At 34.1% G+C, this 13987-nt stretch overlaps 1 protein-coding gene across 8 annotated transcripts in view; it reads right to left on the minus strand.

Moving 5' to 3' along the window:
• The window catches only part of ARHGAP12 (Rho GTPase activating protein 12), a 116810-nt gene that overhangs the window by 35219 nt on the left and 67604 nt on the right, over nt 1-13987 (minus strand). For 4 of the 8 annotated variants that reach the window (XM_037037278.1, XM_037037276.1, XM_037037274.1 and 1 more), the window contains 3 exons: nt 4490-4615; nt 865-939; nt 287-301 (listed from right to left, as the gene is read on the minus strand). In XM_037037278.1, the coding sequence (XP_036893173.1) occupies nt 287-301; nt 865-939; nt 4490-4615 (216 nt within the window). The remainder of the gene's footprint in view (nt 1-286; nt 302-864; nt 940-4489; nt 4616-13987) is intronic. The other 4 variants (XM_037037275.1, XM_037037279.1, XM_037037277.1 and 1 more) reach the window with 2 other exon arrangements.

Genomic DNA, 13987 nt, shown 5'->3' on the forward strand with positions numbered 1-13987 from the left:
CAGAAGAAAAGTGAGGCCACTAATGGGGAAAGGCAGGATGAACAAACTACAGAAAAGACTGGGAGGAACTTCAGATGCAGAGATCAAGTACAATTTTATCTCAGTTAAGACAGGTCCCTAGAGAAAGGTCACCTGGAGGTCTGTCAGTTTAGGGAAAACTTAAAGTTGAGAGTTTCATCTCTCCAATACTCAGCTAGCACAGACTGAGCAATGTATTTTACAGCATATGAAAAAAACAACAACAATGGCATCTATGCTCATTAAAGAGGAGGGAAATGCTTCTTACCTCTGAACTGCTGGCCTGAGGAAAAAAAGGTCAAGTATATTTGATAGGCTTCTCTGGGGATCTTTATATTTATTTAAAAAAACCAAACAAATGTCACAAGTATGGCATACAAATTAATCATTAAAATACCATATTTTGCACAAAGGGGGGTGTTTAAATCAATAAAACCCGATTTTGAACTTAAACCTATTTCAATTGTAATTACTACTCTTTCTTTTCATCCTCACCCAAGGATATGTTTATTGATTTGTTTTTTTAGAGAGACAGACAGACAGACACACTGATGTAAGAAACATATGGGAGACTGGATGCCTCCCATACAAGCCCCTACTGGGGATCACACCCACAACCCAGGTATGTACCCTGACTGGGGAATCAAACCTACAACCTTCTAGTGTTACGGGGTGATGCTCCAACTAACTGAGCCACGAGCCAGGACTAACTGTAATTATTTTTGAAAAAAAAATAATGAAATTTAATAGAAGCCCAGTAAATATTTAAATATTATACTATTATAATCAATTGAAATTGATTGAAATAGCTAGACTAAATTCACTACAAGCTGCTATCATACTAACTGCATCTTGGTGCTTTGGTGAAGAGGGAGAAGACTCGTTTTCAGGAAAGCAGGGTTTTGAGGCAGGTGGAGATTCCTATAAGAAATAAGTAATGAAAAATGTTACTCTATTTTATATCATTATATTACTCCTTCTACTCACAGTGGGAGAGCTTAATAAGGGAAGTTAAGAATATTATTTTCCTAGTTATTTTCCTTCTATATGGAGCTGAAACTAATGTGGTAGTGATTTGAAAACTACAGATATAAAGTTTATAAAATGTGGCATATTTTATCAATTATAGTTAAATTTAAATACTCCATACAGAATTACTCAAAAAAAATGATGCATGTGGAGTTAAAATCAATGTTATATCAGCTTGAGTTAACCATATTTAAAATAGGTAAAATCTAAACACTGTGGATAAAAATGTATAGTTACCATACTGACTTGCTCTTGGTGTGGTAAGTATGAATATCCAGGATTAGGCAAAGAACAGTCACAAGAACTACCTAACAACTGCCAGAATGAGAACTTTGTTTTAGTCAACAGCTATATAAGAAATTAAATTACTATTAATATTTAAAGTAATTTACAGCTAAATTTCCAACTACTAGAAATAAGATTTTTTAAATGCAAAAAAGACACCTCAGATTTAAAGATTAATAACTCACCAGAAAAAAATATTTTAACATTTAAACCTACAGAAATAAAACAGGGACAAACCAATAATGTGCATTTTTAAAGCAACTATTAAAATATGATTTGTAATTACTAGCTTAAAACATGGTTTGTGATTTCTAACACAGATGTTTGTAAGACTATTCATGAAAGATAAGGCTGAAGACACATTTTTTTGGTATCAACAGCCAAGCTCTATTTAAATTTTCTCCATTCCCCTAAAGGTTTTGAATACTTCCAAGAAAGAGAATTTTAAAAATCATATGACAATACATATTATTAATTTCCCTATAAAACCAAATAATCTTTGAACATTCATCTTCACATCTGTATAGGTCTACTCCTCTACACTTATGAAAGTGGGTAAGGTACTGTCAACAAACCTAGAGATTGGCATTGAATCACAATGCAAAACTGTTAACATCCATTCAGCCGGGCAAAGTCTTCAGATTTGTATTCTATACAATACGTAAACAGAGAAACTAGGCCGTGGTGCAAGTTTACAGGAAAAACCCTCGAACGAGGGGTTTTTGATTGCAGACTGAGAGTGTTTTGACTTTTTAAATCAAACACCCTCAGTCTGCACTATTAATATAGAAAATACTAAAATCATACCAAATTTATCTTCACAAAAAGAAATTACACTTAATGTCCACATTTCAGTTTAGCTAATTTAAGTACTTTTTCTGATAGTTTCAGATGTTTCACTTGTCAATTTCTTAACTTCTAAGAATGTCTAATATTAAAACACTCTGTGAAGAAGAGGAAAGATTTGATGACCCACAAACTAGGAAATAAGCAAATGAATAAAATGAATGGTAATTATAATTTATTTTTTCATAGCATCAGTCCTACAAAAATAAAATCCACATCACATGGAGTAATTATGTGTAAAATTTTAGTTATTATAATAAGAAACAGTTTTGCATTTACACATTTATCTATGTATACTTATAAATGTACATGCATATATATAAATGTATGTTGAATGTCTCCAAACAGCAGGTTTTAGTAAAAACCATACATGGGCAGAAACAAACACATGCACCACATATACACACACAACGTACACATATCTCCCTCCTCCAAGGCTGTCTATAACACTGTAACATTTGCTACACAGTAGGTTTCTATAATTATATTTCAAATTATACACACTTTACCCCTTTATTAGTCAGCTAGTCTGTTCTGGTATAATCCCTCTTTCCCAGCCTCAAATCTTTAAAAGGTATTATTAGGTGATGATAAAAAGAAAAGTTCACTGGGTAAAGCAATTATCTATGATTCTATTTATAAAGGATAGGTAGGGAAAAAAGACATTTCTACCAAAAATAAGTGAGTATCGGGTCTCAAAAAAATCATTTCCTCACAACTCTGAAATGATCAAATGAAAAAGGAAATATAAGAACTTCGTGAAAGTTATTCTAGTTGACTGAAAATAAATTTCGAGAAAGATTAAAAGGAGTAAGAAGCCCTGGCTGATGGGGCTCAGTGGATAGAGCATCAGCCTATGAACCAAATGGTAACTGGTTCGATTCCCAGTCAGGGCACATGCCTGGATTGTGGGCCCGGTCCCCAATAGGGGGCACAGAAGAGGCAACCACACATTGATGTTTCTCTCCTTCTCTTTCTCCCTCCCTTCCCCTCTGTCTAAAAACAAAATAAAATCTTTTTTTAAAAAAAGAGTAAGAAATTATAAGTCCACATTACCAAAACAATCATCTTTTTTGCTCAGCATTAAGAGGCAGTGGAGTTGGTTCAACAATGGCTTTCAACCTTAGAGTGTTATATATGTATTTAGGCGCTTTCTGTATACCCGAATTGTAATCTGGTTCTTGGAGTAAAATGAGTTTTGCTATTAAAATCACTAGGAATTTTACCCCCTCAGGTTAATCTCAATACTAATGTATTTTCAAGCATTCTTCAATAGCACAAACTCTAGAATTTCAATCCTTTAATATGTCCTCTACATTCAACCTTATAAAACTGAAATTAGAAACTGATCTACACTTGCATTGTTTTTCTATTTAGTCCATCTTACGTGTGTAGACTATTTCTACAGCTCCACAAAAATCCTCCTTTTCATTCAACAAAGATGAATTTCAGTCACTTGTAGTACTTAAAAAAATACTCGTCTTGACTGACGGATTGACATAATTTATAAAGGAATTTAAGATAAAGTATCCAAAAATAGAGAAAATACGCCTTAGCAGAGTTCATTTTGTTTTCCGTAACACACCTAAAAATGCAAGATTATGCATTATTCACATAATCTGTTAATTATGTCAAAAGAGAAGCCTGATAGGGAAATTATTTAAAAATCCCCATTAATAAATCTTTCTAAAATAATTTATTGAGTATTGGAATGTTACCAACACCATGACATTTTAACATTGGTATGGATGCCTATGTTCTGCAAATGTCTACTGATTCCTACTGCATCCCCAAAACGATGCTACATGGAAAGATGTCAGTAGGAAGTTAAAAACTTTATGACTTTTCCATTCTGAATTTTGCATCAAAATTCACTCCCTGCTGAAACAGAAAACATTACTTCTTTGATAAAAGCAGCACCATATGCAGAGAGCATTCAGGGAAACGAAGGCCACAGGACTGCAATTTTCCCCAGAATGGGGAAAATTAATTCCATGTCTGTACTATAAAACCTCTTAAAGATTGAAGACAATTAACAGGTAAGTGTCTTTCAAATTGGGTTATCAGAAAAACAAAAACTGTCAACTTCTAGGCTCAAATGTATCCAGGTATATTTACATCATTAAGCTAAAGATGAGAAGGTCCATTGTGCAAAACTCCACTTTCAAAACCAAAACCCACTCCAGGACAAACTGATACAACATACAATAAAACGCTAGTCACCACCAAGGTTATGAGATTCAACCAAGGAGAGAATAAAATAATAAAGAATTTGCCAAAATTCTCAACAGATTTTCTCAAAAAGTCTTACCTTGTCATTGGTGTCCAGCACAATGGTGCTATGTCTCCACTTCGTTAATACTATTGGTTCTTGTAGCCTCCTGTCCAGGCTTCTACTTTTAATTATTTCTCTTTGTTGTTGGGATGAAGCATTATACTAAAGAAAAAATATATTTCATAAATAATAGAAACAAAACTAGAATCTAAACATGCTAGCTCCCAGTGACACATAAGGTTAGGTCAAGTTCATCACATGACAATAACGTGAATGTTCTGGCCTCAGTTTTTCTCACCTTTGACCAACACTTTGTTATTGGATGGACCACATTAATACTATCTTTGGCAAAATATTAAATCTTCCTAAGTTTTAGCAACTGTAAAACAGATATAAAAGAAATATCTAATTCACAGAGTAGATATAAGGATTGAACAAAGTAACAAAAGTAGCAAATATTGCCCTAATAGTAGGTTCTCAATAAATATTAGTTATCATAACTCACAAAATGAAGTCATCAGAGAACTTTTTAAGTTCTTGTTACTTCTAAAAGTCACATGAATTCAATTTTTAGTTTTGGTTTTTGAAATAATGCTTATTACATATACTGTAAAGTATTCTCACATTTAAAGTGATTTTTGTACATTTGTTTTTACTTCTGTTTTCACTTACAGGCCAAACACACTATTATTTGTTTCTCTGAAGTGGTAAAATATAAACAGATTAAAAGGTAGAGATGGTCCTAATTCTAAAGAACATTCCTAAATATATTAGCGGTGTACAAATGATAAACTGTCAAGAAAACTGCATATAAAATTAAAGACCTATTACCAATAGGCATTAAATCATTTAAATGGTTGAAATGTCAAGCATATCACCAAGCATAAACATTTCAGAAACATGAGGTTTAGCTCTGGCTGGTATGGCTCAGTGGATTGAGTACCCGCCTGCGAACCAAAGAGTCACTAGTTTTGATTCCCAGTCAGGGCACATGCCTGGGTTATGGGCCAAGTCCTCAGAAGAGGGTACCCAAGAGGCAACCACACATTGATGTTTCTCTCCCTGTTTCTCCTTCCTTTCTCTTCTAAAAATAAATAAATACACACTTAAAAAAGAAAAAGAAATGTGAGGTTTAAAAGTTACACTGTTTTATACAGGTAACTTAGTAAATTATGTATTATAATAAAATAACAAAAGAAGAGTAATCTGCTTTTTAAGTGATAAATTCTTCTACTGAAACCCAAAGATATCTAATATATCTATTACCTGTACTCCTAAAAAAGCCCAGTAAACATTAAAATTTAATGACTGGTTATAATTTCCATTAAAGTATCTTTGGTACTTTTTAATATGTTAAGGTGTTTTTTAACATTCCAATATCTTTCTCTACAATGTGCCATTTATTCTCTCCAAAATGAATCCATACAGGCCCCTTAAACTGTCTCCCAAAGCTGTTATTTCATTCTTCACATTAAAATTTGCCAAAGCCAAGTAATCACAGGTAGATGTTTGTTATTAATTCACTGTTACTAATTTAAAATTCATCACAGTTCACTTAGGGATCATGTCTAGAATAAACAAAGAAGCTCAAAGGCTACTGAAAAAATTCTGCATCAGAAATCTCTAAGTGAAAAGAGACCCAATTATTAAACAGCGCTGTATTATCCTTTCACGGTACCCATAGTTAGCAATAAGGAAAACGAATAGTTGTGTGAAAGCTTATACATGAATGTTGTTACTTATCCTAGCTTTTGGCCTTTATTATTACAACTGCTTAAAAACCCTTTGTATATGGCAACAAAAATAATGTAAACTTAAACTAGGTGATAATCACAATTTTAAATGTGCTGTCTTACTAGGCAATGGTATGTTTAAAAAAGCCATTAAAAACCATAAATTAAACATAAAATCTCTTGTAGACAATACAAAAATAAAGTGTATTATTAGAGAAAAGGAAAATAAGAAGACCCTAGAGTTCACACACACACACCCCTAGCTTAACCAGATGGCTAAAACTTAACATTTTTCTAATCCCTTTAAAAATACTTTTATTTACAAAATTTAATTGAAATTTACTTGAATTACTTCAAACTTATATAAAAAAAAGAGAGACCATAGTGCAAATCTACCATCAACTCTTAGCATATCTAACATTACAACATTTGCTTCAGGTACCTTTTTTAAAAAAGAAAACAAAATATTATAGCCATATTAGAAGCTTCTGCTATGTCATACAGCTTCCACATTCCACTCCTGTCTTTCCCTCCCCAGCAGTACCATGTGATTCAGTGTTCATTATTCTCATGCATTTTATAATCTGATACATACTAATGTATATATACATATGTATACTACTTGTTTTAAAGTTTATATAAATGGAATTATATTACACATATCCTTCAACTTGCTCTTTTCATTCAATTTTTTTAAATGTATCCACATTAGTGAGTATGCAGCTCTAACTCATTTACTTTCATGTCTACATAATGGCTATAAATGGATACACAGAAGGTGGTAATACTAATTTACACTCTTACCACCATATCATAGTGCCTTGCACTGCTCTATTTGGTATTGTTGAACTCATGCATTTACATATGTAAAATAAATGTACATATATCTGCAAACATTTAAAAAACCTATCTAAAGGATAAAATGCTTTCTCACACTGTTTTAATTCACATTTTCCTGGATACCTGTAAAACTGAGCATCTTTTCATGTACTTATTTCATGTATTTCCTCTTCTGCGTATGGCTTAGTCATGTACTCTGCCTATTTTCAGCTGGATATCTTTCTCTTACTGGTAGGTACAAAAAGAACAGGATATTCTCTATTTTGGCGATCCTATACCTTTGTAAACTGAATTGAAGACATCTTTTCCTAGTCTGTAGCTTACCTTTTCTGCTTTGTATATGGTATTTTTTACATTAGAAGACACTTCATTTAATTATAACACAGTCACATCTGTTAATCTGTCCTTTCATAGTTTTTCCTTATCTAGTGTTAAGAAATCCTTCCTACTTTAAAGTCAAAGATATTCTTTGATATATCCTTCTATAGCCTTTATGTGTGCTTATTATATTTATATTTCTAATCTACCTGGAATTAATCATTAAGGGTTAAATCAGATCAAAATTTACATTTAGTTATTTTTTATCTCGTATGAGTAACCAATAATCCTGGCAACATTTACTGCACAGTGCATGCATAACCTACTATTTGTAATGCCACATCTGAGCCTCCTACCCTCTTCTAGTCTATTTCCCTACACATGTCCCCATATGACAGCATCTTAAATCACCATGGCTGGAACCCCGTTCCTCATGTATACCCCCCACCCCAACATACATTCTCCCTATTCAGGTCGTCATAGGCCTCTGTTTGCAAATAAAATTTAGCACAAGTTGGAAAAAGATGGGGAGGGAAATAGGAAATGGAAATGCAGTGAATTTTACAGACTAATATGGACACTCTTATAAAATTAACTCTCCTAATGCAAGATCATAATGGTATACTGCACCATTTATTCAGGTCTTTATGTCCATTTCTGCTCTGAAATTTTACTTAAGACCTTACAAACTTTAACAGGCATCTTCTTAGCCAAGATTCTTCTTGTAGCTGCTGCTGCTAATGCAAAGAGGAACTTTATTTCCATCACATTTTCAAACTGACTACTTACTAGAGAAGTGAGTAGTTTTGACCTTGATTTTATACCCAGCAATTCTACTGAACTCTCTCTCATCAGAGTTCAGTAGAACTCCACTTAGTTTGTAGATTCTCTTGATTTTCTAGTAATCAAAAAAATTGTACCTTTCTTTTCGATTCTATTACAGGTATCCCCTATTGTCTGAAAGTTTAGATTATGCCACTTCCCTTTTACAAAAGACCTATATTACTACCTGTTTTTGCTGGCAGAAAAAAGATCCACAGAAAAATTTTGCTCTTCTGAAAAAGCTGTCACGTACTCTACTTTACGCCACTTTGGCTTACGGAAGGTTTCATAGGAATGCTCTACTTTCTGAAAGTAGGGAAAACTGGTATTTCTTTTTCTTTCTCTTATTTTATAGTTGAACAGAGGCAGTGATAGAGTTCTAATCTAGTTACTAATTCTAATAGAAAAGCTTCTATAATCTCTCCATAGACTCTGAGATTTACTGCAGATTATTTGATAACCTTCAGCATGATGTAATATATCATTATATTTGAAGTGCTTTTTCTTATAGAAGCATACAGGTGGGTCATGGTTTTTTATCCATTCTGAAAATCTTTTAACAGATATGTCTAGGACATTTACATTTAATGTAATTAAGTCTGTTTTCTGTTCTGTTTACATCCGTTTCTCCTTTTTTGCCATATTTTAATTTATCTATACAGATATTCCCTGACTTACTTTACAATGAGGTTACTTCCCCAAAAAAAACATGAGAAGTTATAAATATTGGAAGCTGAAAATGCATTTAATACACTTAATCTACTGAACATCATACCTTAGCTAAGCCTACCTTAAACATTCTCAGAACACAATACCCGCCCCTGCCTCCAAAAACAAAACAAAAACAAAAACAAAAACAAACTGCTGGCAACACAACACACTGAAGAGTATCTGTTGTTTACCCTCATGGTCGCTGACTGAGGGCTGTACTCGTGGCAGGTGCTCGGCATCACAAGAGAGAACTGATGTGTTACCTCTAGCCCAGGAAGAGGTCAAAACTCAAAATCTGAAGTACAGTTTCTCCTGAAGGCCAACCACTGTCACATCACCACAGGTAGAAAAACCGTAAGTCAGGACCATCTGTAGTTTTTTTTCTTTCTTTTTAAAGAATTTTATTTATTTACTTGTTTTTAGAGAGGGAAAGGGAGGAAAAAGGAGGGAGAGAAACCTTGATCTCAGCTACACCGCCCATCTGTAGTGCTGTGAATGTATCCTGTTACAATTTTTAGTGCTTACTCAATATATCAGTCTCATACTCAATATATCAGTCTACTAGTATCAACATTTTATTCCTTCAAGTGGAATGTAGAAACCTTACTAAAAATTACATTACTCCCCCCCTTTTTTGATATAGTTGTCTTAAACATCTCTACAAAGGAAACCCCCCAAACCAGTATATACAAAAATAGCATATTTATTCTTACATATTTAAACTTCGGTCACCTTCAAAGTACTCTCCATTTGATGCAATACACCTAATTGAGATGTTTTTTTCCACTGCTCAAAACAGTTTTTGAACTTGGTGAAAAGTTCTGCCATTTATTGTTTGTTTCACCTCTCCCACACTGGCAAAACATTTCCCTTTAAGGACTTTTTTCAATGGGGAAACAAAAAATGTGTCACTCAGGACAGGATCAGGTGAATGGGGAAGGTGAGCACAGGGACCACGACATTTTCGGTCAAAAACTGTTGAACACTCAGCGCGGTTCGAGCAGGTGCACTCGTACATCGCCCATCATGAAACTGGCCAATGCAAATGCACTGAGTCGTCAAAAAAAATTCACTGAGGCTCAATGCAGCCTCTCACAATAACGCCAGCTAGTACAGTGATATAGATGGGTCCCTAGAACACTCACCTAGCAGGGAAAGACTGTACTACAAGGGGCCAGATCTCCAGAAATGTTGTAATTTCTGTTCTGAATGTCAAACATAATCCTTGAATTCAGGACAAAGTCTCCTCAGCTATTCAGCGTTCCCATTGTTTCTCCATTCCTGATGTTCCAAGTTTTCTTCAGTTGGCATTTCCCTTTTGTTTATAGCATTTTTTCTCCAGAAAAAGACAGCTAGTGATAAATCTCTTAATTTACTTTCATGTAAAATGTCTTTATTTTACTTGTATTTCTGAAGGAAATTTTTGCTGAATATACAATCATCACTAGATGTTACTAATTATGGGTTAAAAGGTCTTTTCTTTCAACATCTGAAAAATGTTACACCACTCCCTTCTGGCTTCACAGGTTGTAAGACATCTACTGCCATTCAAATCATCACCACCCTATAGGTAATGTAGGGAATGTGTTGTTTCACTGAGATGCTTTCAAGATTGTGAGAGCAGGGTGGGGGGTGGTGAGGGTAGTGAAGTCCTTAAGTTTTCTGAAATTGGATTACAATGTTGACATGGATTTCTTTGGGTCTAGACTGTCTAGTGTTTACTCAGCTTCTTGAATCTGTTGGTTTGCCTTTTACCAAATTTGGAACATTTTCAAACATTATTTCTTCAAATGTTTTTCAGCCTTGCACTCTTTCTCCTCTCCTTCTGGAACTCCAATAAAACAAATGTTAGATCTTTTGTATTTTCCCACAGACTCTGTGGCTTTGTTTATTTATTTATTTTTAAAAGTCTATTTCTTTTTCCGGGACCAGCAGGCTGGCCTGGCACATTCTTCTCAAGGTGATGGCCGAGGTGAAAGAGCAAGCCCTGGTACAGAAAGCCCATCTCAAGACGGTGCTTTCTGATACATTTGCTCACATCCCATCAGTGAAAGCAAGTCACATGACTGAAATCAGTTAACAGTACGACAACACAACCCATCCACAGTGGGAGGCCACTACACAGCAACAGGTACACAGCAAAGAGCACTGATACAGGAGTGGGTAAAGAATGGCCTCAGGGCTCAATGATGCAATCCCCCCAGGCAGGTAATCTGATCTTTAACCCTTTGATGGCTTTTACGATTACCTCCCTATAATATGATCTTCTGCAGATCCAGTGAACTTTGTCAACGTGTGGATGTCTACCTATCCTTCCTTTAGCTTTAGAAAATGTCCCTAAGTCATATTTTCATACATTATTTCTCTACCATTTCTTCCATTCACTTCCTGGTATGAGTATAGAAAATTCTATCTTCCATTTCCCTTAACTATGCATTAATGTTACCTTCCTCTGTCTCTTCTATAGTTTATACTATTCACTGTACTTTTTATTTCAATGACTATCTTTTTCATCTCAAAAACTTCTAGTTGTATGAACTGTAAAATGACAACAAACTTACAATTATCAACAACTGAATATAAAAAAAAAACAAAACTAAGCAAACAACTAGAACAGGAACGGAACCAGAGAAATGGGGATCATACAGAGGGTTATCAGCGGGGAGTGGGAAGGGAAGAATGGAGGGGAGGTACGGGAAATAAGAAGCAAAATTGGTAGGCATATGATAGACAGGGAGAGGTTAAGAAGGGTATAGGGAACAGAGAAGTCAAAGAACCTGTATGTATGACCCACGGACATGAAATAAGGGGGAAGGAATACTGGAGGGTTGAGGGGTGCAGGGAGGAGGGGGGATAAAGAGGAAAAATTTTTGAGAAAACTGTAATAGCATCATCAATAAAATATACTTAAAAATAAACCTTATTTAAAACAAATAAAACAATTTCATTCCAGAAAAAATGTTTCATTTTTTATTGCATTCACCTGTTCATGTAACACTTGTTTTGATTTTTTCTTCATTTAACTCTTTGAAAATCTATAAGATATAGTCTTTATCATATAGAGTGAGTACAATAATCTCTCAATTTTCTCATGTCTATAACAACATCAGTTTTTCATGTCTTTTAAAAAAATTCTAAATGGCATTCATTTTGAGAGATACTTTGATTTTTTGCTCTTAATTCATCTTTCTTTATTTTTCTCTACCAATCTTTCCTCTTGTCTTTGGGCTTATAGTTCCCTTCACTTATTCCCAATCTAGAACCAGATGTATATAATACGTGTGTACACGTTCTATCTTACTTAGCTGTCATACAAACATGTTCCTTTCCAAACTTATAACAGACTCCCAGAGGGTGAAGACCAAGCTCTATGCCTTTGTATCTACTAGAACACCTACACAGTACTGAGCACCAAAGATGTATTTAGAAAACAGTAGTTACATTTCTCATCTCTGTTGTGAGGGTTACAAATCTGTTTGACAGAACTTACTTAAGACTTACTTTCATTGTTAAATTTCCTAGGGTACTGAATCTAATCTGCAGTTTTCTTTATTTTACATTAACAATCCATTAAATAGTAGTTCTAAAACACTCTTCCTTATTCCCACTGTACCCAACTCAAGCCTCCTCTACATATCAAATTTAATTTGAAATACAAGAAATTGCCTAGACCTTAGGACATTTTATTCTAAGTAGCAAATGACAGCAGAAAATAAGATAATACCACAAAACTAGTAACTCAACACTGGTCACAATCAGCATCCGTTTCCATTGCTGTAGAGGTAACTACCCTCTAAGGTTTTGATACAACTCAAGTCCTTCCTTCTCTTCTCCCTTTCACCCAGGGCATCTCCAGAAGTTAAGTTTCCTAACACAGTGATCCCTCACCTATCGCGGGAGTTATATTCCAGAGACCCCTGCAATAGGTGAAATCTGCGAACTAGAGGTGTTGTATTTATTTTATGATTTATATATACTTTAAGGCTTTATAAACCCTTCCCATACGCCTATAAACCTTTCCCACTATCCTATTAACCTTTCCCACATTCTTATAAACACTTCACATGCCCTTAAACACTTTCTATACTCTTAAACCTACATAATTTTAACAGCGTATAAAATTCTATACTGGTACTCACCAGTGAAGTATACAGTCATCCCTTGCTATACCACAGTTTACTTATTGTGGCTTCACTGTATCACAGGCTTTAAAAACCCGCAATACAGTGAAGCCAATAAGTGAACCGCAATAGCAAGGAACGACTGTATTGAGCCTACCTGTCTTCTGACCAAGGAAAGTACAGAGGTTCTTCAGAAACCCAGCTACTAGTTAGTAAAGGTTCCAAATTAGCCCTTATGCAAAGTTATTCTGGGAGCCTCTCCTTTCAGTGGACCCTGATCTGGGAAAAATCAATCAAAACAAAGTTTTATGTTTGATGTCATTACTCCAGGCAATCAGACTAATAGGAGTGATCATTCAAATATGTCAAGAGGAACAAAATTAACATTACAAAATTCATATTATATCCTTAAATTATTTAATATTATGTAATCTGTGTTCAAGATCATTTTCAATGAAACACACTTTCAGATTTTTCTTCTGATGTTTAAGTCAAAATCTGATCTCATTTTATAAGCTTAATATTATAAAACCAAGCATTGTTTTATAGTTTTTAATACTAAATAGTTATATACCCAAAGATATTCTTATCCCAGAGTATAGAATATTACATTTTAGCCATTACTATCCATAGATTTTTCCTTCCAATTTAATCACTAAGTATGATTAAACTGTTCTTATAAATGGTACCAATATTAAAAAGTAACACCTGACATATTTTTCAACTTCTTGCTGGAACATTAACAAAACCAAATATTATTAATCTTATTATGAATACTCTTCTCCTAAACTTTTGTTAATAGCCATATAAAACTTGGAATATTAATTTGTCACTTAAAAGTTTTACTGAGGGACAATTAAATCTGGAAAATAAAGTTAGATCATTTCATACGCAATTTTTGGAAAACTTCCAAAAAGAAAAAAAACCTCAACACTGTTCCTGTACCACTCAATTGCTATGTTATGGTTCATCAAATAAGACTACTTTAG

This window comes from Sturnira hondurensis, unplaced genomic scaffold (genome assembly GCF_014824575.4).
Source record: "Sturnira hondurensis isolate 20B ecotype Veracruz unplaced genomic scaffold, ASM1482457v3 Scaffold0022910, whole genome shotgun sequence".
Lineage (NCBI taxonomy): Eukaryota > Metazoa > Chordata > Mammalia > Chiroptera > Phyllostomidae > Sturnira > Sturnira hondurensis.